The following is a 27039-nucleotide window of genomic DNA, read 5'->3' on the forward strand; positions in this document are numbered from 1 at the left end:
AGCCTAGCGGTAAGGACGTGCGACTTTCATTCCGGAGGTCGCGGGTTCGAACCCCTGCTCGCACCAATGAGTTTTTCGGTTTTTATGTGCGAAATGTTTTGATATTTGCCAGTCGCTTTTCGGTGAAGGAAAACATCGAGAGGAAACCGGACTAGTTCCGATAAGGTCTAGTTTACCTTCGGGTTGGAAGGTCAGATGGCAGTCGCTTTCGTAAAAACTAGTGCCTACGCCAAATCTTGGGATTAGTTGTCAAAGCGGACCCCAGGCTCCCATGAGCCGTGGCAAATGCCGGGATAACGCATGGAGGATGATGATGAGTTTTTATAAAGACACTCACCGGTCGGGGTCGTCGGCGAAGACTGCCGGACGACGAGGATTGACTGGAGGCGCCCGCAGCGCTGTGTTCAGACGTGGCTGAGTTGGACTTGGAACTGTCGCCGCCTGATCGCTCTTCGGCAGTTTCTTCGCTGTCACCTGCAGTGATATAACTATTTAGAAAACAGTTTTTACGGTAGCTTTCGCTAAGTTAAAATAATTGGTGTTCCTCTTCACCAATTCGATAAACAGCTCGAATTTGAGGAAATTTGGTTTCTTACTATGGTCACAATTAAATTTGCTAGTTTTCTAGACACTTAACACAAATTATAATCTATTTATAATCATTTGTTTTGTCTCCACTGTATCTTTTGCTGAGGTGTGCCAATAAAGAGTATTCTATCTATCTATCTATAAGATTCGCTGTGTCATTCAAAGACTCACCAATCACCATTAATGTTTAAGTAATAAAAGGTTTGCATTTGTTTAGTTGTGTTAAACTTAATTTTCCATATGTTTATCACATGATGTTTGACCTGGGGTTTGATGACGTTTTTAAACATTTTACTACACACACACAAACCTTCTTAAGCTTACCGTGGAACTCAGTCAATCTGTGTAAGAAGTCAATCTTATAATAATTATTTATTTACTGAAAAGTGGACTCACCTATAGCACTTTCATTATCACCATCCACCATCAATATCTTCTTCATCTTCCTATAGTTCAAGTTGTCCAGATCGCGTACAGCGGCCTTTGTCCTCTGGATAAGGTCAACCAATGCGTTAGATGATCTGTGCCTCGTGATGTGAGGGTGTTGGAGTAACTTCATGGATGACGGTCGGTCTTGAGGGTTCTTTTGGAGGCACGCTTCGACGAAGTATCGAAATGTGTCCGACCATTCTGGAGCCTGTTGAAATTAATTAGATATGGTAAGGTTTGCCAAGAAAGCCATGAAGTAGGGGAGGTGGTCCTTTTTAGGGTTCCATATTTTATTTAAGTTGCGAGATAATCCTGTACTTGATAGAGCATATCTTTTTTTTTGCCATTATTTTTATTTTGATCTTTTGATGGAATTTTAGGTCAATTGTACTCAGAATCACGAGTACTTTCAATCTCACTGGGAAACAAAAAGTGTCTCAGAATTTCCATACATTTTTGTTACTTTCCTCTTTTGTTACCCCACATAACATGTACAAAATAAGAAAAAAACGTATGGGACATTTTTTTTAACTACTAGGATTGAAAAAGCTAGTGATTTTGAGTAGAAATAGCATTTTTTTTTTTCAAAAATATCACCTTTCATTAAAGTGGCGAAAAAAAAAGAAATGCTCACTAACGAATATCGCTGTACGTACGTGGTTGTGGAGTGCACTGTATAAATACTACTACTTTACTAAACTTAGTATAGTTTTCGATGACAAAAACGTTTCATTTTGGTATTACCCCTACTTTCCAAACTAATTCACCTACTTTTGAGTTTTGAGAGTTAGACGTCAACGACTTTTTTTGTCAAAAATATTCAAATGGTGAGAATTAGAATTGCTAACAAAATTTCCTTGTTAATCAGAAAAACACGTGCTGTTATTGGTAACAAAAGATTTCAACAGTCAGTTGCGGTTTTCCTCTTGATTAATTACAATTATTATTCATACTTGCCAATAAAGTGATAAGTATTACCAGTATTACTGAAGACAGAACATGTCCTTGTAATTCTACTATAAAGTTGGGTTCAAGGTTGTATTAACAAACTATAATTTATGGTGAAATCAAAACAAGAATACATGTAGAACTCTAAACAAAGTTTGTCAATTAAATAAGTCTTATTAATAACTTGGATTCAAAGAATAAAGGTCTCCAGAATGTTTTACTTATTGATATATATATTTTTGTTGAATTTATTAATACTTATGAATGTTTCTAGGTTTCAATGGCGACCAATTAAAATTCTGTTGTTGCGGCTGATATACTGAACCCATCCATTGCCAACGTCCGCATCCGCATTACAATTAACATATAGGTATCGTGACGCGGATTCGCGTCTTCGGCAATGGATGGGCAGTTAATAGATAAACTTATTCCATACCTGTAATGTAGGAGAGTCGTTCTGCGCGATGTGGTAGAGTGCAGACATAGCGTTCATGTTAAAGTAGGGGGGCTTGCGCTCCGCTAACTCAATACACGTAATGCCTAGCGACCAAACGTCCACCTGTAAAAATATAACGAATGTAATTCTTATACGCAAAAAACTTCTTTTTGGTGAAAAAAATTCCCTACGTCTTTTTCCTGCACTGAGCGATTTAAACGTAAACAATCACAGATAGGTAAATGACTAACAGGACATCAGTCGGCCTGTGAGTTGGTGAAGCTCTAAAATATAGCAAGCCTTCCCATCATACTGCCAGTCGTGGTATCCAACCACATCCATCGCTAATATTCGGTGCTATCCAGTATGGAGTCCCCGCAACATATTTGATGGGCACATTGATGCTTGAACTGCCAAACCAGCCCACTTGACAGTCCCGTTCTCTGTAAGCAGAATGTTGCCAGCCTTGATATCTTATTCACCTTTCCATCATACTGTCCCTCATATGACTTCAGGGGCCATCCAGTATGGTGTCCAAACTATTCACCGGGCACTTGATGCTCGCACTGCCGAAGTCGGCCAGTTTGACCGTCCCGTTCTCTGTGAGCAGAATGTTGCCAGCCTTGATATCTAACTCACCTTTCCATCATACTGCTTCTCGTCCATGGCCAATATGACCTCTGGGGCCATCCAATACGGCGCTCCCACAAAACTGTTCGCCGGGCACTTGATGCTCGCACTGCCGAAGTCAGCCAGTTTGACCGACCCGTTTTCTGTGAGCAGAATGTTGCCAGCCTTGATATCTAACTCACCTTTCCATCATACTGCCCTTCGTCCATGGCCAATATGACCTCAGGGGCCATCCAATACGGCGTTCCCACAAAACTGTTCGCCGGGCACTTGATGCTCGCACTGCCAAAGTCAGCCAGTTTGACCGTCCCGTTTTCTGTGAGCAGAATGTTGCCAGCCTTGATGTCGCGGTGGATACGGCCGAGACTGTGCAAATAGGACAGCCCGCAGACGACGCCTTCGCATATTGCTGCGATTTCTTCTTCACGTAAGGGACGTTTATGAACCTGGGAAAAGAATGAGAAATTAGGAATGAAATCAAATTGATTTTATAGTGTTCCTTTTTTTAATACTACGTCGGTGGCAAACAAGCTTACGGCCCGCCTGATGTAAAGCAGCCACCGCAACCCATGGACGCCTGCAACTCAATCAGTGTCACATGCGCGTTGCCACCCCATTAGAAACTTGTACATTCCCTTTACTAAATTACTTAAAACTTTATTAAATAATTTCTAATTTCATTATTATATTTATTAGTGCTTTTAGTCCTAGGCAGTTCTCTCCAATCAATCAACTCTAGAAAACATACTTTCATGGAGATGCTAAGTCGCTTTAGGTTATGACACATTAGAATCAGACAATCTAATGCTCGTATATGGTTTACGAAGTGAACGCCACTGTCATTTTTCAACATTATGTGATCGCACGCACGCGTTCAACGCTTACGGCTCAGCCACGACATTGGTCTAAGCGCGACAGCGGTGAGCGGCGGCATACATTGGAGCGAGACACAGCGATGGGACTTTTCATTTGCACGTATGGCTGCCGCTCACCGCTGTCGCGTTTAGACCAATGTCGTGGCTGGGCCGTTACGTCTATCGCATAAAACCGCGCGTTCAGGTGGCCACTTGCGGAAGTCAAATGCACAGTCCGAGATACAGCGCAACTTGATAATCGATATCGGTCATAATCACGCCTATTTTCAGCGATAACATATTTCTATATAAATAAGTACTCGAAAGCTCATGACTGCATGTTTAAATTGTAATAAATTATCGATTTCTCGAGAAATCGTGAGGTCATGCGTTTGGGATATATTTTATTATACGATGACTGATAGCATTTAGCGTAATTGCTAAGGACTCGCATGCGTCATGCCATGAAAAACGACAACAACCAGTTATCTTGAATCTCGGGCGCTATTTTGTGAATGAGTGTGAATTCAATATTTAAATAACACGTCATGACAATGTTCTGATAGTGCATGTAGGTATAACTTTACTGTTTTGTTTGCCTAGTCATCCTTGTCTGGAGAGCAATACATTCTGGTGACAAGTTGATTGTGATGGTTGTAGGCTGTTTACGAACATTACATTTGTATCTAGAGAGAGAGTACGATTTTTTTTAATTTGTAAATAAACAATACAATAAATCTATCGTCGTCGAATACATTTCCTTAGAATCATTTTATACGAAGTTAGGTTTATTTATTTGGGGGCTTCTTCAAATGCGAATTTACATTACCAATGGGAATACTTGTGTTAGTAATACCGAAAACACTGAAATCGCTAAAGCTCTTAGGTAGCGTTCCCACTAAAGCGTCGCGTGTCTCGGGGCGCGCAACGGACGTCTCCGCCACGCCGCCTGAATGTAATTCAAAAAACGTCTCCTCAGTACATTTTGTATAGGAAGGACGTAAGACGCGCCCCAGGTGGCGTACAGGTACATTCAGGCGGCGTGGCGCGGACGTCCGTTCCGCACCTCAGGACATGCGTCTCTTAGGTGTGGCCCGTCCCTTACATGTCATGTTAAGGTTGTCTGGAAGAAATCGCTTGTTATCGATAAGACCGCCTGTTGTTTACCTTTGTTTGTGTTGCTTCTTTATTTTGTACTAGCTTTTGCCCGCGGCTTCGCTCGCGTTAGAAAGAGACAAAAAGTAGCCTATGTCACTCTCCATCCCTTCAACTATCTCCACCTAAAAAATCACGTCAATTCGTCGCTCCGTTTTGCCGTGAAAGACGGACAAACAAACAGACACACACACTTTCCCATTTATAATATTAGTATGGATTGTTGTAGTTTATCGAGGTGTGCAATAAAGAGTATTTGTATTGTCTTCATTCAGAGAAAAATAATTCCCGTACGCAAAAATATATAAGTTTCGTTGACTCGTGCAATCTCCAGATGGCGTCGATAGAAAGCCGAAGGTTGAAGGAACTTACTTCAATAATATCGGAGGCCGAGCCAACACAGTATTCCATCACCAGCCACGCCGTGTGCTCCCGTTTGTAGCACCCCTTGTATTCTATGGTGTTCGGGTGTTCCAATTGTTTTAAGAACCTGAAAATTCATTCTTTCTTTAATTTTGCAGTAAAAAAACCGAAAAAAAATGTGTTTCGACTACCCCATAACTTAAACTTAAAGGGCATAATGGACAATATGGCTTTCGTCCTTTATGCTCTTAGAGAATTAAAATATCTAACTCGATATAGTCAATATACAAAGAAAATGTGCCTAGGCCTACGCTCTCGGCCACCCAGGTCACTGACCTGGGTCGATCGATTTATTCAAGTACATGCAATTTTTGACGGTTTGTCCACATCTCAGCTACAAAATAAGTACTTATTTAAAATTGTTTTTATGAATTTTATGATATTGATATGAGATGACCATAGGCCCAAGCGTCGTGGTTCACATACTCATATAAAATCAGTATAGTTGAGCAGATTGGAGCGAAGCTCTTCCTTTTTAGTTGAGCAAAGCCCGTATTCGACCGTAATGGTCGGTTCCTATTTATTAACCGACTTCAAAAAAGGAGGAGGTTCTCAATTCGACTGAATGTTTTTTTATTTTTTTTTATTTTTTTGTATGTATGTTCCTCGATATCTCCGAGAATTGTGGACCGATTTTCAAAATTTTTTTTTTGATCGAACGGGTATAACCCCGAGATGGTCCCATTGGCACCAAGTCAGGGTCTGATGATGGGATCCTGGAGAAATCGAGGGAACTCTTCAAATGTTATAGGCACATGTAATGTTTTCAGTGTATTTTTCAAAGGTAAACCAGTATTTACGCCTGATGGTAATAATTTTTATGTGGCTGAGCTGATGATGGAAGGTCAACTCCTCAATGGTTAGGAGTTAAAGGATAATTCTTTCACTAGTGTACATGTATTCGGACTGATACATATAATATCAATAGGAACCACTAAAAATCAACAAATAAATAAACTTTTTTAACAAAAAATAAAACCGCCTTCAAAAATAAGCGCGTTACAAAACACGGAGAAACTAAAAAGCAAAAAATAATAAACCTTTGAATACAGATTTCTTATCGTATTGCAATAATCTAAACATCCAAATTATAAACAAATCAATTATTTTTGGAGTCGGTGCCAGCCTGCGTATGGTTGGGTGGGGCAAACAGGCAATAGCAAGGCGACGAACAGGTCTGGTACCGACTGCAAAAATAATTGATTTGTTTATAATTTGGATGTTTAGATTATTGCAATACGATAAGAAATCTGAATTCAAAGGTTTATTATTTTTTGCTTTTTAGTTTCTCCGTGTTTTTTTCGTAACGAAAGTGAGTGACTTACATTATATTATATATATGACGGTATTAGTGACCTTAAGACCTTATTGGTGAACTGCCTAAACATCTATGTATTTAAAATCAAAGCTTAGAAAGTTAAGTTAATCTTATACTTTTAAACGAGCAATTCTTGTATATTTATTTATTTATTTATTTATTTATATATATATTTATTTACACTGACGATTTCGGAAACCGCTCTAACGATTTCGCAGAAATTTGTTACGCGAATTTTCGAGTTTTCATGCGTTTTTCTTCGCGCGCCATCTCGTGTGCAGTAGGGTGGAGCGAAAAAACAGTTTTCTGGAATTATCAAACCTAATAGTTATCAATCAATGCCCCGTAGTCTATGAAGCCTTTGTGCAAATTTTCAGCTTTTTAAATCAACATCTTCTGCCTCCGCATTAGGGTTGAAATTTTGAAAATCTCATACAAACCTAAAAATTCAACTTTCAGATAAAAAAAAAATTTCGGCAGTATTATGTTTAGTATATGTTATTGATACATATCATTATGAGAAACTACAAAAAGTTGCGAAACTAGCGTCAAGAATCGCCAAAGTTTGTCTAGTTTCAGTACATTCGCCAAAATAGCCGCTAAAATACTGAAAATTGGCGATTTTTAACGCTATTTTCGCAATTTTTGGTAGTTTCTTGTAATAATATGTATCAATAATGTATACTGAACATAATACTGCCGAAAAACATTTTTTATCTAAAAGTTGAATTTTCAGGTTTGTATGAGATTTTCAAAATTTCAAACCTAATGCGGAGGCAGAAGATGTTGATTTAAAAAGCTGAAAATTTGCACAAAGGCTTCATAGACTAAGGGGCATTGATTGATAACTATTAGGTTTGCTAATTCCAGAAAAGTGTTTTTTCGCTCCACCCTAGTGTGCAGTAGTTGTACTGTTAAGACAGAATTCTTTCGGTCGATGTAAGTACTATTTATTGCAAACACTAGATGGCGACACAGGTCAAGGCTAAAACGAATAGAAAATACACTATTTGAGTTTTTGTGGCGAAATGCGCGCCATCTCGTGTGGAGTAGTTGTGTTGTTAAGGCTGAGAATTCTTTCGCTCGATGTAGGTACTATTCATTTTTGAACTAGATGGCGACACATGTCAAGGATACGAAACAGAATTGCCCAGATATTAATTATAATGTTCTATTTGCTTCTAGAATTGTTTATGTTCACGTTATGGCGCCGGTCATAGCTATTCGTGCATGCTTATGGGCGCCCTTGGCGGTCAAAGGGTTAATAATATTTTATGTGAAAGGACAGTACAAATGGCGTAAACGAAAGTATGGACGTGAATATATTCGTATTGTCGTAGCTAAATACATTTATAGACCTCTAATTCTTCTAACACGTGCTGATAATATTATTTTTCATCACACTCGCTCGTAAACGGTGTTATTACATGCCTGCATACTGATACGTAATGAGCTATTTTACCGCCCTAAGGCGGTAAAGTGAATATCTGGGTGGGGCGTTCCACGAAATGTCAAAAATTACAAGGTGGCGGACGAATGTTCGAAATGTCAGCGTAGGTATTTCAATACATTTAGTTTAAAATTTGGTTATTACATTGCGAGTGTGATGAAAAACATTGTGTATATCACGGGCGGCTGAAGGATTTTGACTTTCCGCCCTTAATACAAAATGTACTATTATGATTATTATGAATCAATTGATGAAGTCAATACCGAAGGAAACCCATTCATTTCTTAAAAAAGTAAAATTTAAATTTTTATTAATATCTAATAAATAAAGTAGGAGTTTTGCAATCCGCATTGTATACAGGAAACACAAAAGGACAATTTTTAGATCATATTGCGATGTGAAGCAATTCCTGGAATAATGGTATGCATATAGCACATGTGGTGACATAAAACTATAAAACAGGTTAACCACCAGTTTAAGTCATATTAAACCAATCAATGTTAATGAGCTAAGTTTCAGTTTTCTAACCCTTAATAGGGCAGAAGAATTTCGGAACTTAGTCAAATTTGAATTCTGTCAAATAAAGTCTAAACTATGGTGGTAAATGCATGCCCCCTGCCCTATTAAGGGTTAAGGAATGGCAAACGCGACCGCAGCATTAAAAAAAAGTTTAGACAAATTGATTGCTCACTCAATGTCATACTATTTTTATGTGATCAGGGTACCTACGTAGCCGAATGGCACAAACGCTCACGAAACGAAATGCTCGTAGATATCTATCTCTATCGCTCTTGCGTATTGGCGGGACAGAGCCTGACTACCTTTCGCGGCGTTTCGTTTTCGTTTCGCGTCGCAGAAATGTTCTAAAGTTCTAATAAACATTGCATGTACAGAACTAAAAGCTATCAGGATAGAGAGTTCACAGATTATTTTTCATGGAGCAAGCTTGTCAATTGTAGACAAAAATAAATAAATAAATAAAATAAATAAATATTATAGGACATTCTTACACAGATTGACTGAGGCCCACGGTAAGCTCAACAAGGCTTGTGTTGTGGGTACTCAGACAACGATATATATAATATATAAATACTTATATACATAGAAAACATCCATGACTCAGGAACAAATATCTGTGTTCATCACACAAATAAATGCCCATACCGGGATTCGAACCCGGGACCGCCACCACCACCACCACCACCACACCACAACCACCACCACATCAACCACCACCATATACCACTACATCAACTTGTGTTGTGAATGCGTGTCAGTTCAGGCCCCGTAGCCGAATGGCATTTCTCCGACGCGAAACGAAAACGATACGCCGCGAAAGGTAGTCTGGCTCTGTCGCGCCAATACGCAAGAGCGATAAAGATAGATATCTACTAGCATTTCGTTTCGTGAGCGTTTGTGCCATTCGGCTAAGCACCCAGCAGTATACTGAGTTAGATAATAATAATCTTTATACATATTACAATAATATTTAGTGACCAAAAAAATCTGTTCTTACTTTATCTCTTTCAAGATGTCCTGCCATTTCTCTTCGCTCTGTTTTCCCAGGTATGACATTTTCTTGATAGCCACAATCTCCTTTGTGAGATTGCAGCGAGCATAATACACCGCCCCAAAAGATCCATGGCCGATCTCCCGGAGATCCTCAAAGATCTTCTCCGGGTCATGTTTGCTGAACAACTCGGCAATGTCCGGGTCCTTGAGGCTGCCAGGACGTGGCATCTTTATCTGAAATTGTATTTAGTCAGGTGATAGCTCTGGTTTTACAGTTTATAACTCTACTAGTGTACTGGATAGTTACATTTGACTGTAGTTATGCAGAAAATTACCAACTCCATTTTTCTATGCATGAGAAAAGTCACTAATTGCAATAAGTTAAATATATTATGGTGTATGCCTTTGTCTCTTTGTATAAAGTGTTGCCATGTTGGTTACTATCTACAGAGCTACGGTCATTTAATAGTATTAGGAATAGGAAGTACCCTTTGGTGCAAAAACTGACTCTGAATCAAGAAAATCCTGTGATTTTTTTTTTCATAAGTAACTAGTTTTGAGAATTTAGAATATTTAGATAAATTATCTATACTTATTCAGAAAAAAGCGTTTTTTCTTAACATAGTATGTACAGTAGAACAAAATGTTTTTGCTTCAAGGGGAGAACAATACTACTTTAATTTGTTAGTAGGTATACCTCTGTGTTATTGCAAGTAGCCATTTTATGTATTCCCTTACAATATCAGCAGACTCTTTTGAATCTGTACATGTTTATGCATACATATCTAGCTGAGGCCGCTTTCCTCAACCAACAACCATCTGTTACCATAGTTGACTCTACAAAAACCACATTAGTCATTAGAAGATGAACCTTAATTTTAATGATTTTTATTAGGTTCTGATGAGAAATGCAAAAAGTAAAAATGATGATGAATTGATCGCATAGTGGTTGAATCATCTAATAAATAGCAATATGAATAGTAGTTCTAAGTGAGGGAGTATAGTCAACAGCAAAAATATGTCTGCATACAAGTTGCCCAAAAATATGTCACATTGCCCTTATGTTGGTGAATCAAGAGCCATGGGGCATATTTTGGGTGATTGCATATGCATACACCCACATTTTTACATTTGACTTTACCATTTTGGACAATATTTACATAGAAATTTTACATTAATTGTGAGATTGTGACATTTCAACACTGAAAATTCAAATGCCACATAGTTTTATATTGGTGAGACTTTATAGTATCATATTCAAATGCAACGACATAGAAATGGATCTATTTTATAAACACTGGCAGATATCTTCAGATCTACACAAAAGGAAACTATAATAGCTACTTATTTAGCTATTTGTTAATTCTGCCAGTGATTCACTAGTTTAGCTTAGATGCATGAATTTGTAGCAGTCACATGTGGTCTCAGAATGGTGTATGGTATGGTGACTATGATGTTAATGACATTACTTGCTAATAGTATGTACAGCTATTAACATCAGCCAAGTTATTTTATTGATATATTTCTTTGTTGTATCATGGGATGTAAATGAATGAATATTTTCTATACTTAAGGGATGATAAAGAAGGACTGCAACTAGTAAGTGAACTGTGCGACTGCTGCTGTGTTGTTGTGCGGTTTTCTATAAATATGTTGAGATTGGTCTATAATGAGTGAGTGAGTGGCTGTCATAGGTGTGAATGAAAGGTCCCATTGTTGTGTTTCATTCCAACATATGGCTGCTGCTCCCCGCTGTCACTAAAGACCAATGTTGTGTCCAGGCCGTAACAGTAAACAATTACATATTATGAAGTGAATATGGGAGAAAACTAAAGTGTTTTTCATACTGGTAGGTAAAGTGATATACATGCATCAACAAGCAATTTTAGGATTGCAATAGTTCAAATTAGAAATTATCTATTATGATACTATATTAAATCTTCAAATGTATACATTTTTAATAAGACTATCCTCACTATATGACACTATGAACAATTTTTTCCTTAATAGAGGTAAAGTCAAACTCTATTGCAATTGAGTTCCATTATACATTTTGAAACCCAATGAGATGAAAATTTATGTTTATTTGTACATCATATAGATAGAGTTTATTATAAGCTAAGATAGTGGTTTCACTTTTGACATAGTTATTTTTGTTTAAAAAGGATTGGTCTGAAATGTCAATGACAATAAATGTTACCCAACCCTTTGTTTGAAAAAAAGAAATAATATGATTTTATTACACTTTACCAGAGCTAGAATAGTCAATGAAACAGGGAAAATACATTTAAATAACACAATCAAAATCTAAAGTAGTGCAAAAATATGTTTACACTAATCTATTAAGTATTTCATCAGCAATTCCCGTTAAGTTTGTACATTTGGATCACGTCTCCGATTTGGATAAAAATTGGTAGGCTGATAGAGTCAATGATACTGAGCAAGATCCACTAGGTTTCCCAAAATGTCCTAGGTTGATTGTGTGAAACTTTCCTTTTTTGTTACCGAAAATGTATAGAAATCTGGTAACAAAAAAGGAAGGTTTCATACAAACTACATAGGACATTTTGGGAAACCTAGTGGATCTTGCTCAGCATCATGGACTCTATCAGCCTACCAATTTTTATCAAAATAGGAGACGTGATCTAAATGTACAAACTTAATGGGAATTGCTCTCATATAAGATGTTTCTTGAAACCAGAGCACACATAACAATTGCTCTATAATTATACATCATTAGACCAACCTTGAATTCCAATTATTCTGTAATTGATCATTATTCCTTGATCACTAAGTCCCATGATAAGTGCAATTTGTCTCATTATGTGTTTTAATGGATTGTTTGCAAACATTTACAGTAATGGATACATGTTGATTTTCGGGATGATAAAATTATTTATATTTCATGTGATATCATTTCTTCTGTACCTATTACCACTTCTGTGATACTGAACAACAATCAGTAACTGAATACTTGCTTGCAATGTGTACTATGTGAGATGGAAAAAGAACCTTTTTTTTGATAGTCTTGACTGTCATTTTCAAGGTGATTAATCAAAATGAGATATATAATCAACACTAATCTTAATATTTGATTATATGAAATATATATAACTATTTTAACATATTTGGAATATGTACTTTATATAGTAAAAAAAATAATTTGTCAAATAGAAATTTATATCTTACGTAAATAACTCCAGAATCAGTGGTGTTAGTGTGGTACAATGTAGGCATATTATGGTCTGATTAAAACTAAGTAATAAGGAAAGCACATACTGCTCGCGCCAGCTGAGAGCCGGCAGCGTCCGTCAGTTAATTAGGGCACTCCCACCGCCCCGGGCCATCCTCCGAGCTGCCGCTATCTGCAACAGTAGGAAACGGCAGCGATAACACCAACCAGCCACGCCGAGTCTACTATACGAACCCCACCCCCAACAAAAACATTTGCCGCATTGCTCCTCACTGCCGCCTACACTCGATCCCGCACTCTCGCATATGCTAACTACGAAACACCCGTAATTTAATTATGTGAACCTTAAGAACGGCGCCGCAACCCACCTCGGCGTATCCACAAATTTCGGACCTTCGTCACCCGTCACTGCACTTGATCACAAACTTACGCCCCCGTGGACGCCTTTCACACTCACTTTTATCGATAATTATCAGTTGCACCCTCCTGGAGAGGGTGAAAATTAGTATTATTGCGAAATACTTGGCACTTACTTAGAAAATTTCGCCTCAAAATGGCGTTGGGGTATCGTGCGCAATGATAGTTTTTTGTTTCATATGGCACTCTGTTTATGGTTTTCCATTACTCTCTGGATTCACTTTGTAATCATTGAGTCACTTTTTATTTATCTTACGCTTGAAATTCAGGCGCTTCGTCGATATTTTGTGAAAATTATTTACAACTTTCCCGTTCAACTCAACTTCAACTTTCTGAAATAAAATTTATAGCGCCCTCTACCAATGATCGCTATAAACATTTACTTATCTAAGTTGCTAGTTTCAAAAATAACATAGACAAATATGAAAAGAAAGAAGAAGGCTTGGCCGTAACTTGGCATGAACTTGGCAATATACAAATACCGGTTTTTTGATGCAATGGCAACTTTGGTTGACAGTTGTGCTTTTTTTTTTCAGTAAAGTAAAATTTTACTTATCTGTTTCCGAGTAGCCGCACCGCACCGAGTGTACGACGCCGGGTTTTTGAGTTCCTGATTTTCGGAACATTGAATCATGTAAGTAGTATAACTATTTGTAAATACATTTAATTCATGTGTTCTCGACATACAATAATTACTTCTATGAGTGTAAGTTAATTTCACAGCTAGAGGCGAAATCTTAGCTTGGGTTCCTTTATTCAAAATGGCGGGATAAAAGCTTGGTTGTTTGTTGTTTCCTTGTTCAGACAATGTAATTATTGTCCTTAAATTATTTCGCTTTATTACATGATCTATCAATTATATTGCATGCTTTTAAATTGTATTAATAGTTTGAGTTCTATTGTATATATATATTTATTCCGTTTTAAGAGTTACCACAACCTCCAAGGTTATACTCCAGTCCATGTATTCGGCATTCACGTATTTAAAGCATATTTATGCTCTAAACATAATTCATGTTAAAATGTACATGTAAACTGTTGATGATTTCTTATGTTCCATAGCCTTTAACGGAATGAATTGTAGTAAGTTTTACTATAATGAATACATATATTTTTTTCAGACAAACATGTCTGAGAAGAAGAAGGAAGGTAGCGAGGCTGAGCCTGAAGAAGAATTCTCTGTGGAGAAAGTTCTTGACAGAAGGGTTCGGAATGGAAAAGTGAGTAATCTAATACAAACATGGAATTGTGGGTTTGAAATAGTACCTGTGTCTCACCATGTAATCATAAACGGGGGCAATTTTTGAATCTCGCATACGGGATTTTGTCACTAAAATACCGGTTGAAACCGGTGACTTGCTTATTATTTTCAGTGACAATTTTCTGAATTCGAACTTATTTCGAACGCGTGAGACTCAAAAATCGCCCAGGCTTTAATCACATGTCATGAATTACTAAATATTATTGAAAAATTTATATTTACAGGTGGAGTATTTTCTAAAATGGAAGGGCTACAGTGATGCTGATAATACATGGGAGCCGGAAGAGAATCTTGACTGCCCAGATCTTATCTCAGCCTTTGAAGAGGCTAGGAAAAAAAAAGAAGCTGGTAAGAAAGATCTTTTTCATAAAGTATGTGGTATAAACAAGCATGATTGCATTTATGACTAATTAAGTTGAACTGGTATAAACAATTACATGAACATCTGCATATTTCACTTATATCTCTGTTGGATATAATGTGTGATACTATACAGCACAACCACGGATGATTTTATTATTTCTGTTGTGGTACAAATTCATGAAAAAAATGTACTTTTTTGTTCTTACCTTTTATAAATCCCTTTATCTTTCCCTTTAGTCTCTTTCTAAAGATACTTACTAAAGTGCATTTGTTGAAGAGAAAGCACTTATTTTTGACCAATGTATGCTCTATACTGAATGTATGGAGTATGTGCACTGATGTTCTTCCAATATTATTTTAATTTATTAAAGAAAAAGGAAACTTTTTATCACTCACATTCATTTGACACACTTCACAGCTGGCCCAGGAATAGGACAATCTGGTATGATTTTCTCAATCACACAACATGCTTGTAGATAGAATAATATTATATTTGCCTACTTAAATACTTTCTTTGGGCTCTTTCTTTAGTTATATGATATGACACAGTGTAAATTTCGCGCGGAAAATGTGCTATGAGGACATGCCTTGGTTGAGGCAGTTTGCGCGTTTTGCTTGGCTGTGCAACTTGTCTCGGCCGAGGCATGTCTACAGGACATCTGCCATGCGAGCACCTCAATCTGTGTAGACTCTGCTTTTGTAGTTGCTAAACAAAAATATCAAAAATTTAATTGACCATGATTCCATCCATGTGGATAAGCTTATAGTTTATATTAAAGTTGTGACAATTATTATTTGCTGAGTTTCAGTTATCCTATACAACAAACTTGAGAATTATTCTCTAAAACCTGATACTTCTTTTCTAGAGGGCAAAACCGCAAAGGTGGACAAAGATGTAAAGAAACGCAAGTCTACTGCAGCAACACCAGATCTCAAAGGTGCTAAGAAGTCCAAGAGTGATGACAAGAAGGCATCTGGCTTCGACCGCGGCCTTGAGCCAGAGAAGATTATTGGTAAGATTCCATTATTCTTATCCACTTGACAGTCCTACGATAGCATAGTATCCAAAGAAAAATTCCGGTAGACAGTCCTACGATACCTTACTATCCAAAAGAGGGGATGGAGACACAGTTGATTAAAGTGACATCTAGCGAAATATTGCGGCATTATTTACTTATTGTCTTGATACAATAACGTAGCCTAACTACATAGTTTGCTACAAAAAGTATAGATGGCAGTGTACGCTCGTTACTTAGTGAATGAAAAAATAAATTCGGCAGTGCCTTGTCAAACTCCGCGTGTTTGTGTTTGATTTTGAATTTGTTTAATTTTTTTGGATATCTTCATGAGAACTGTATGTGTTGGTTGTGGTATCATTATAAAGGTAAAATAGTATATTTCTCTAATACGTAATAAAAAAAGGGGGTCATCGCTCAAAATTTCCTGTAATTTAAGTAATAGTCAAATAAAAAATTTCTTCATTTTTTTTTCGATTACATAAGTTTAACCTTGATTTATAGTATATGATCATACATATTTTACTATCACTATAATTTTATTTCAAGTACTGTACGTTCATTTATACCGAAGTATTTTTTTTTTAACTATACCTTGTGTAGTTTAGAAGATACAGACGTTTTTGTAAAAAGTTGTGAATGCGCAGCGCGCTGCGCGCGTCGCTTAAAAACCCGGACGGTTGACCGGAATATGGTCGCGCGGGCTGGACTGTCAAGTGGTTATATGTGAGTTTATCACTTCGAATTTGATTTGCATGGATTCAACTGTGCTTAGTTATAGCATATAAATTTATTAGATTTTTTTTTCATGATTATGTCCATGATCTAATTAATAATTATCTATTTGACAGTTTATGGAGTCTAAACTTTTAAAGTGTAACTGAAAATGAGCACAAAGGTTTACAATTTGGCTACTCTGACAGTAGCCAAATTGAGCTTGATATCTTATATCTTTGACTGCACATGGCTTAGCTCACAGAGTCCAAGTACTCCATGTACCCTAAGGCACTGGTCCCACCGCGAGCTAGTAAACTATGAGCTATCGGCTATAAAAACGAACAAAAGATAATGACTCTCGTGTAAATAAATGAGACACGGCGATGGTTATAGTTACTCGCCCAGCGGTGAGCTATCAATATAGCCGTGTCTCTTTTATTTGCACGGGAGTGCTTATCTTTTGTTCGTTTTTATAGCCGATAGCTCATGCCTAAGACATGATAACAATGATGAGCATTTTCTTTACAAACTAGCTATTGCCCGCGGCTTCGCTCGCGATAAAGTCGAAAATTGCGGAATGCTCCATACAAACTTCCACCCCCCATTTTAGGGAAGTGGATTATAGAATCAGGGTTCGACAATATATATCAATGGATATAAATATCCGATATTTATATCATTTGTTTATAAATATTGCAATACAAAAATGGTTTTAAAAAATGTAACATTGTTAAAAATATAGTTTTTTTGTGTTTGTACCAAATCTTATGTTTTTTAGTAGAATTTTCCTTATATAATAATTTTCTTTATCTAAAGTTGTATTGAATTATTCATAAATAATGCAATAAAATAATAATATACCTCCCATACAAAATGGATATACAGGGTGCCCGGTAATTAATGGACAACCTTTTAACCATCAAGAGTGCACCTTATACTGGTCCAGAAAATCGACATTAAGATTTAGTAAAAGTCGCCTGGTTTTCGAGATTTTCACACTTTTAAAATTTTAGGTAGTATTAAAATTTTAAAAAGTGTGAAAATCTCGAAAATCAGGCGACTTTTACGTTAAAAGATTGTCCATTGTCAATGTTGATATAACATAAATATCCGATATTTAGATATTTATTATAAATATCGGATATTTTCGAACCCTGGATAGAATAGAAGAAGATAAAAAGTAGCCGAAGTCACTGTCCATCCCTACCACTATTTCCACTCAAAAATCACGTCAATTCGTCGCTCTGTTTTGCCGTGAACGATGGACAAACAAACAGACACACACACTTTCCCATTTATAATATTAGTATGGATGCCTTGTAGACTTAGCTTAGTCCAATTTTGTGGCATATATTGCTTATTCCACTGACCCATGTACTTAAATATTCCTTTTATCACTTATAGGAGCAACAGACAGCAGCGGAGAGCTGATGTTCCTGATGAAATGGCAAGGCACAGATGAGGCAGACCTCGTCCCGGCCAAGCAGGCCAACGTGAGGTGCCCGCAGGTCGTCATACAGTTCTACGAGGAGAGGCTCACTTGGCACACGCCAGCGCCTGATGATGCCAACAACGATGACTAGGTAACTTCTTACTAAATCTTATCAACCTCAAAAGAAAAAAAAACCTATTTCTCTTCTGGTACACAACCATTGATAGTTTGTGTGCATATAGGTAGTGATTTTATGATACTTATTGAAATTAGAATACTTATTGAAATTAAAGGAGTACTGGAGTAGGTACAGTCGCCATCAGATATATAAGAGCGCCCGAGGTACTCAAAAATATCTGAACACGCCTCTATTGCCTAGGCGTTAGAGGCGTGTTCAGATATTTTTGAGTACCTCGGGCGCTCTTATATATCTGATGGCGACTGTACAAGAAAAATGTGAATACATTTTTTGGTTTGACCCAGCTTTCTTTAGCATAGCGACTAAGAATGTATTGTTTAATTTATGCATTGAATACCAGACTATCGTGTGCGGGCGTCATAAATAAACTTACTGGAACACATTAAAGTTGTTATTAAGCTGTATCCGTGACGTCATTGGCGTCCCAAGGCTTAAAAAAATTGTTCCAGAGTCCTGGATTATTTCTGCATAACTTGAACAGTCACCAGAAATAATAATTATGTGAAACTACAAAGGTTACATAAATACTGGATACAATCTTATAGACCCATAAGAGCGTGTCACACATTGTTGTGGCCTTCGAAGTGTAACTTATTATTGTAGGTGTGGTTAGGACTGTACACACAAGGCTTTTATAGTGTAACCTGTATAACATCCATTGGAATAACCCCGCATAATCTGAAGGCTCCTTTGTTACGCGAGCCTTGCGATTTTAGTTACATAGGGCACTATTGAGGTTCCTCATTATTCAGCATACTAATCAAATCGCAATATAATGAAACTCGCATACGAGTTCGCGCAACGTGTGCATGGGCCCCTATCTTATCATTATCAATTTCCTGTGTACCAAACTAACATAATTCCATTCAGTAATTAACACAATATTGATTACAGCAGTCATTATACTTATCTCAGTTACAGTTCCACCATAAATGACGATTGGAGACAGAACTTTACTTACCAGTTTTCATTTTCTTTTCAGATTTAACTCCTGGAAAGGATATGTGAAGGTGAAAATATTCCATATACTGTGGTATCGAAAAACTTTGTTTAGTTATAATCTGTTCCATTTAAACTTGGTGTCATTCAAGCAGTATACTTTGTCGGTTGGGAATAAGGAGATATAAGCTTTGATATTATTTTTTAAAATGGCACTTATAACAACCCATAAAGTATTGTTTGCTCACTAAGTACCCATTTTTAGAATCCATTATGTAATGTAAAGGCTCCACTGTTGATACGTTATTGTGTAAACAAGTCAAAACACATTTTATAAAAAAATCGCTTCCATGGAGAATATAAGACTAAAAAGTTGTTTCCATAGACTTTATATGAAACCATTGGTTGGTTACTAACCAATATATAAGCCCCCAGATTCATAAAAAAGTTAAAAAAAGTGTTTTGTCCCTTTCTCACAATCACATAAGTCAACATGACAAAAAGGGACAAAACACTTTAACCTTTCGTATGCGTCTGTCAAAAAATTGTCATTAATATATTAGTCATAATAACTACATGTTAAAGTTGAAACAATATGGAGCAGATCTGCTCCTAAGCATACGAGAGGTTAACTACCAGTTCAGTAAACTTTTTCTTATGAATAAGGGGGAAAGTCTATAAGTCCGAAGGAGTTGAGCATATTATAAAATGTGTACGGTAGTATCGGTTATTTTATACACCTAATTCTATGCTATTATATCTCTGATTGCACTAGTAGAACTGATATGTTTTGTCAATATGTATCAGGTAAAGCTTCACTTGTTTAACCCCTATATTTTTCATTAATCTCCGGCAAGATTAAATGCATGTTGATTGCATTGAACTACATGAACGAATAAATTAGCAATCGGGATATATATTTGATACAAATGAATCACACTTGAGGATGTTTGAGGAGTATCTTTTCAAAAGGACTTATTTCTATACGTCAACAGAGGTTATTTTTATCTATATCTTCCTAGAAAAAGAAACCTTGTTGACTTATAGAAATAAGTCCTTTTGAAAAGACACTCCTCGTTTGTGAATTTACTCAAAAAGTTATGTGGATATAGATTAAGAATCAATCATAAGCAAATGAACTGTGTAGCATATAAAAAATGATAAAAATTTCCAAATAATTTTTTGGTAACCATTTTTTTATCCTATGACTTGTTTTGCCCATCGAGAACAGTTCATTCTTGTCTTCGACACTAGGTTAAGTGACCAGGCAATAAAATTGTTTGCCAAAACATTTTTTTATTAAGCATATCCTTTACATATTTCCATTAAAATGCGTGAACATGTGAAATGTGTTCGCTTTATTTACCGTGTATAAGTAACGGGAGAGGAAAAGGTGAATGACAATTGAATAATGAAATGACGGACGATATAGAGGTACGAAAGAGGAAGACACGCAGTGTCGACCCCAAATTAATGGGATAAGGGCAAGCGAATGAGGGATTATACGAAACACGCGACTACCAGCTAGCTTAATATTTAGGTCTGTCAAATGTGGTTGATGCAACTGGCCCTTAGTCAAGAATACTTCTCTCGTGCCCATGATCGTCCCGGGTACCATGGACTATCATATCAAATTCCGACAATAGGCTAGATTCCTACTATTCAAATCAGCTTCTATTAAAGAACTGTCAAAACGATTTGCTAACATGGAATTACGAATTACTATGAAATACTGAGGAGTGACGTCACGGTCAATTCAGTTACTTTATATCTTTCTCTTTGACTAATTAAATAGAAATTATGGTTAAACATAACCACTGTCCATATTTTTCTTCTAATTATGTGGTTATTCGTGCACTGCATAAAATATTTTATTTTAAGTATAGGAAACTAACCTATTAGATAGATGGCTGCTGTGGATGCACCTGGTTACAAGTTCATATGTCTAAAGTGTTTATTTTTATGGTAAAAGTGCATTTTTACCTCCAAGGAGGGATGGGATAGAATTGTCTTGTGAAACTTCAGTAATGGATCCTCCTTGCAATCTACATAGTATGATGGTAATATCCTTATAGACACTAAATAAGACTGTGTCAGGTCTTCTGTTAGCATGTGTTTCAATATTTCTAATCGAACTTCTTGGTTTGGAATGAGATCGTCAAGAACAACCCCCAATGCCTTAGTAAAGTATTCGTCAATGCTAGGAAAATATGCACGTATGTCCTCTCTCAGAAAGTCCAGGCATATTTTACCGAACTGTGGAGCTACTTCCTTGCAGATGGCAATCCAAAAGTCATTCTCTTCACTGTAATTGCTACGATCAACTTTCATTTTGCTGTCCTGCACAAGTTGTGTAAATGCAACTGTCAGTTTCCATTCTCTCAGCGTGAGATACGCGACGTTGTGATCCAGCGATTTTTCAAGTTCTTTTTGGATATTTGCAAACATGGCGACGGGCACTATTTTATCTTTCTCTACAAGAGGCCTGATTTGTCCACGTAAGATGCTCAATAGCTGTTTCAAATTAGTTTTCACAATGCTATTTTTATCTTTTGTTGCCCAAACAGCTACCGAGTGGTTCAGTAATAGCAAGAGTACTGTTTCGTATCTTTGCGCTTGGATTTCTATACTTGCAGAACGACAAAGGAAAACTGCTAGCAAGGGCATCAAATTATTATGAACAAATTCATCAGTTTGCTCTTTTGTATAGACGACAGTAATGTACTCTCGTAGAATCGCAGTTATGAACTCTGGCTCCATCGCATCTATAAGATTTTCCATTTCGCTTACTAACCCATTCAGGGTTTGTTCGTATTTATTTTTGTCTAAGTCCGACTTTGGAAGCAAAGCTTTTACAAACTTGTAGCTTCTCATCACAAAGGCAGGTCTAACACTAACAGGTACATTTCTTGCCTTTCCTAAGAGTTCGTATATGGTTTTGTCTTCCTCAAAAGTAAGTCCGTCAATAAAAACTGACAGGAGACCCCAAATGTCTTCAATTTTGGATATCGATTTTTCTTTGCACAGCATTTCGTAAGTGAGTTTAAATGTAACCGCTCGAATCGATAAGTTTTTAATGGTTTTCCAATGTTCACTGAAAATTCTTTGTAGATCTTCGCTTGGCATTTTTGCAAAAGCAAACCGAATACCATGTTTCTGTAATGATACTGGAGAGTCCAATAACTTTGGTATTAGCTCGTTGCAGCGGACAAGGCGTAAGTTGTAGAGAATTGCGTTTAGAGACGGAAGAGCGAATTGCAAATAGTCTCCTTTAGCGTATAATAGAATATCGTTAGGAGTTGGCTGAGGTCGAGCGAAATGCATATTTTTAGCAATGTGTTTCCTCAAACTCACTAGCACTTCGTCATTCTTTTCCCAGTTTATATTTGCGTCTTCTGGTTTATATTCGTTGATAATAATGGACATTTCCCGTTCCGGTAGTAAGAAACTCAAACCCCGCATTAAAGCTTTATGCCCAAGAGGCTGAGTAAGTCTTCCTCGATATGATTGGGACCATTCAGAGGCAATTGTATCAGCCCAGTATATCCTTAGCTTTGTGAGGCATTGTTGTAAAGAAACCGCATCATTACAACGCATGCTTGCTACTACATTTTCGTATCGCGAAAGTAAACTTGGGTCGTGTTTTAATGCATTGACACAAACTCGGTCAGACTCGCACAGAAGAATTGATTCTTCAAACATGCATTTTCTCCATCTCTTGTTAACGTCGTATATCCAAGATAGTTTGGCCTCTACGGTGTTCTCGCGTTTAACTTTGATTAGCTCGTAAATTTTCTTCAATACATACGGATAGTTTGGCAGGTGTTTTTGCCAATCATTTAATAATCTCAGCATTAGTTCAATCAACTCAACATTTTTATCGAAACAAGGAATATCATCAAAAGTTTGTTCTTCAATTTTCTTCGATAGATATTTATACAAGTAGTCAAATAACAATGTTTGTTCTTGAACCGCCATTTTTTTCTGGTATTCCTTAAAAGTGTAAAAACTAAATCGTTTACTAATTGTTTCAGGTACATCCCTTTTATTTGTCACTTCATGAATAATTATAGCTCGAATTATAATTTGATCATCATTATCAAAGCCTTTGCCTTCCGACTCTTCAATGTTAATGTCAATGGCATTAAAAATATTCATTAAAAGACCCCAACACTTCGAGTCATAACTAAGGATGTTGGTGGGTCGGTGAAGTAAGTTATGAACGAATTCAACTTTGTTGTCTTTGGAGTCTTTTAAATGATTATCGTTATAATATTGCAATAAGGTTTCCAAATGTCTCAAGTCGTTATCAACGACTTGAGTTAACCGGCGGAACATATAGTTCCTATCATAATCGTCAGTAGTGTTATTTATCTTTTCTTTAAATTCCGTTAGAATTACGTCAAATGGCAAACACTTGCACCAGTTCAACAAATCACTAGTGTCACCACTACAGCTCCTGTGGACGTATTTGTATAATAGTCTAATTCCAGTATTCCCGTCATCTTTGGGTTCATCAACATCAGCGTCACTACTGAAGTCATTATCTACAATTTCATTTTGCGGCACAAAGCATTTGTTTACAAAAATATCTCTTATGAAATTGACACGTTCTTCTTGTGGCATTCTTTTCAGGAAATGTTGCACATTGTCGAAATCGATCCAATCAGGGTTTTGGATATCTACATGTGATAGTAAAAACGTTTTAACTTTATTCTCATCCAAGAATTTAACAAATGTTGGAATATGAATATTGTTTGCGTAATTACAGAAGTTCTGATAAATTCGTTCAGGGCTTGTCTTCATCAATAATTTAGTAAATTTTGCATTAAATAGAGGCAATTCATGTTTTTGTTTCTTTGCTTGAGTTTCTATCGCATTGAGGTAAAAATCTAAATGCGTGTTTAACAAAAACATTGTCGCCTGAAATCCATTGCGGATGCGGCCCCAATTCTTTACTGTTCTGACGTATACTTCTAATATATGATGTGATTTTTCGCAAAGGCGTTTCAGTAGTGATGAATCTATTTCATTAGAATATTTTGCGACAGTGATCTCCATAAATGTACTAGAGCAATGTGGCAGCCACTTAAGTGCAGTTTTCAAGTCAACGGGTTCGTAGTAATTGAAAAAATCTTCGACACGTTTTTCGTCTCGTAAGTTGAGCCTTATATGCAGCATCAATTTGTTAGCCGCTTTAGCCATCATGTTCGGGATGAGATGTGAATGTAAGTATTCTGGATTTATAATATGAGCAAAAGCGATATCGGTAATGAGCCAAAGACTCCGTTTGAGTGCACGTGAGACGTACAACATGTCATTGCCCTTGAGAATCCCCAAAATGTAATCTACATCCCTGTTTGCGCTCGCTATATCGACCTTGACTAAGTTGTTTACGTCATCTTCGTTATAATCAATATCTCCTAGGGCGTCCCGTGTCTGGTTCGCGGTACATTCTTGAACTATTTTATTATAGTTGCGATGCTTATGTCCTAATGTGGCACCTTCTAACTTCAGCGGATCCATGTTAACACCTGAAAAAAAAAATAGTGATGACTGATGGTGACATTATTTTGCCACCTTGGCTATTGCTTGGCTTACATTTAGGTACATACGTATCAGTAAGCAGAAGTATGTATCTATAGGTACAAAGTATGTAGGTATGTAAATTAATTGGATTATGATGACATGCATCTGATCTGATGATGAAGACAGGTGGCCATGGGAAATCTTGTTAGAAATTCGAATATTTGGTAAAAAGTTTCTTCCATTATTTTGCCACGAATAAAACAAACGGTAGAAAATATCGTGTAAGTAGTACGTTTTTACTGTTAAGTAATGTAGAAAAAACTTCCTTAATTCTATATCTTTTTAACTCGAAAAAATAACAGACTAGATTTTATCTCAGAAAAGAAACAGTAAAAATAACAATTTGCGTTCAAATCAAAAAGCTGCACTGTAGATCACTATCTAGAATTTCGACCTACCAATTTTAGACAGAAAAAACAAGTGAGTCATTTAGCGATTTTTAATAATAGATTTTGTCCGACCTAGCAACTGTATTACTGCACACTCTGCATCATACACCGTGACCAAACTTTTAACACTTTGACATAATAATTCTCACTAAATACACACTAACTCACATAAATAAACACTAACATAAACATAACACGATTACTAATTAAATAGTGAAAGAATTATGTTTTAGGTGCAATATATTTATTGTTATTTACCTACATAAGCAATGATTAACTCTTGATTAGATTGTATCTTGTTCTATCTTACCTTTTCTTTATCATAGAAATAATCACATAAATCCTCTGGATTCAGTATAATTTTGCACCTAATCGTCTGTAGGTGTAGCTCACCGGGTGTTTGTTACTGATTATGATGTCATCGTCAACCAAAATGTATACATTTGTGCCACTATTTTTGTTATCTGTGGTGAAAACTAACGCTAGGTACACAATCAACTAAGTAAGGCCTTGTCTCCACAGCTGTTAGTGGTGTTCTTTTCTGTTTGAAAGTATTCCTTACGACGTCTAACTAGCTACTAAACATGAAAATAAAATGATACAGGGTAAACACGGAATACACTAAAGAAATTATAAAAACATAATTTCATAAAGTCTTCATTAATTTTAGTGCCTGATGCAAAGTTAACGGCAATGGTCTCTAAAGAAAATCTAATTTAAAGTAGGTACATAGTACATACATTATCAAAAAAGGTATTTCGCTACTAGCAAGTCTAATATTGGTTTGTGTCATTATCCATCCTTGGATTGGAAGGGTTCGGTTTCTAGCTTTCCCATTACATTATTTAAACTTTGACATGACAAAATATCATCCAGGCAAAAGTCTCGGGTTTCTCGACGTGCGATCCTTCTTTGTAAATTGGCATTTTTAGGGTTCCGTAGTCAACTAGGAACCCTTATAGTTTCGCCATGTCTGTCTGTCCGTCCGTCCGTCCGTCCGTCCGTCCGTCCGTCCGCGGATAATCTCAGTAACCGTAAGCACTAGAAAGCTGAAATTTGGTACCAATACGTATATCAATCACGCCAACAAAGTGCAAAAATAAAAAATGGAAAAAAATGTTTTATTAGGGTACCCCCCCTACATGTAAAGTGGGGGCTGATATTTTTTTTCATTCCAACCCCAACGTGTGATATATTGTTGGATAGGTATTTAAAAATGAATAAGGGTTTACTAAGATCGTTTTTTGATAATATTAATATTTTCGGAAATAATCGCTCCTAAAGGAAAAAAAAGTGCGTCCCCCCCCTCTAACTTTTGAACCATATGTTTAAAAAATATGAAAAAAATCACAAAAGTAGAACTTTATAAATACTTTCTAGGAAAATTGTTTTGAACTTGATAGGTTCAGTAGTTTTTGAGAAAAATACGAAAAACTACGGAACCCTACACTGAGCGTGGCCCGACACGCTCTTGGCCGGTTTTTTTTCTAAGTTTACTTACTTTTTGCACAAAATCGTGATCGTATTTGAGACCAAGCTAACTCTGCAGCATCGTTTTTACCTCAAAATCATGCGCGGATCCAGGGGGGGGGGGTCATGGGGGTCATGACCAAACTAAACATATGACTAAAAATATATAGTTGGTCGGAAAAGGCTTTGTACCGTAAAGGTGTAATCCTAAAAAGGTAAGTATTTATTTTGTAGTTAAGAACAAAGTGAATATTTAAATGTACGTATTTGTTTTTTTTTTCAACCGTACCATTTGCCACGAAAAGTGCACC

General features: G+C 36.6%; 3 protein-coding genes across 4 annotated transcripts in view; 1 reads left to right on the top strand and 2 right to left on the bottom strand.

The window, feature by feature from the left end:
* LOC125236574 (serine/threonine-protein kinase Tao-like) overlaps window positions 1-13714 on the bottom strand; it is a 57015-nt gene extending 43301 nt beyond the window's left edge. Inside the window, 8 exon segments of the mRNA XM_048143425.1 lie at window positions 338-474; window positions 985-1225; window positions 2402-2524; window positions 3214-3477; window positions 5413-5530; window positions 9748-9977; window positions 13023-13108; window positions 13470-13714. Of these exon segments, the coding sequence (XP_047999382.1) occupies window positions 338-474; window positions 985-1225; window positions 2402-2524; window positions 3214-3477; window positions 5413-5530; window positions 9748-9971 (1107 nt within the window). The 5' untranslated portion in view covers window positions 9972-9977; window positions 13023-13108; window positions 13470-13714.
* Window positions 13715-13849: 135 nt separating this feature from the next.
* LOC125236576 (chromobox protein homolog 1-like) lies at window positions 13850-19788 on the top strand. 2 transcript variants are annotated; one of them, XM_048143428.1, is made up of 7 exons: window positions 13850-13987; window positions 14475-14573; window positions 14839-14962; window positions 15396-15419; window positions 15844-15990; window positions 18115-18293; window positions 19324-19788. In XM_048143428.1, exons 2-6 carry the CDS (start codon window positions 14481-14483, stop codon window positions 18291-18293), a joined length of 567 nt encoding a protein of 188 aa, XP_047999385.1. In that variant the 5' UTR covers window positions 13850-13987; window positions 14475-14480; the 3' UTR covers window positions 19324-19788. The 2 variants fall into 2 exon arrangements, with proteins under 2 accessions (XP_047999385.1, XP_047999386.1); XM_048143429.1 differs by lacking the exon at window positions 15396-15419 and having other exon boundaries at window positions 19324-19781.
* LOC125236573 lies at window positions 19746-25284 on the bottom strand. Its single transcript, XM_048143424.1, has 3 exons — window positions 25268-25284; window positions 19914-24814; window positions 19746-19801 (listed from the first exon to the last, which is right to left on the bottom strand). The coding sequence occupies exon 2, from the start codon at window positions 24804-24806 to the stop codon at window positions 21210-21212; it is 3597 nt and encodes a 1198-aa protein (XP_047999381.1). The 5' UTR covers window positions 24807-24814; window positions 25268-25284; the 3' UTR covers window positions 19746-19801; window positions 19914-21209.
* Between the last annotated feature and the right edge of the window lie 1755 nt (window positions 25285-27039).

This window comes from Leguminivora glycinivorella, chromosome 19, assembly GCF_023078275.1.
Source record: "Leguminivora glycinivorella isolate SPB_JAAS2020 chromosome 19, LegGlyc_1.1, whole genome shotgun sequence".
NCBI lineage: Eukaryota > Metazoa > Arthropoda > Insecta > Lepidoptera > Tortricidae > Leguminivora > Leguminivora glycinivorella.

What these genes read in the sequence shown, in the direction of transcription:
- LOC125236576 (XM_048143428.1), top strand. Translation starts at nt 14,481, where the DNA reads ATGTCTGAGAAGAAGAAGGAAGGTAGCGAGGCTGAGCCTGAAGAAGAA. An exon ending in GAAGGGTTCGGAATGGAAAA is followed by an intron (nt 14,574 to 14,838) that starts GTGAGTAATCTA and finishes TTATATTTACAG; the next exon opens with GTGGAGTATTTTCTAAAATG. An exon ending in TGAGCCAGAGAAGATTATTG is followed by an intron (nt 15,991 to 18,114) that starts GTAAGATTCCAT and finishes TATCACTTATAG; the next exon opens with GAGCAACAGACAGCAGCGGA.
- LOC125236573 (XM_048143424.1), bottom strand. Translation starts at nt 24,806, where the DNA reads ATGGATCCGCTGAAGTTAGAAGGTGCCACATTAGGACATAAGCATCGC.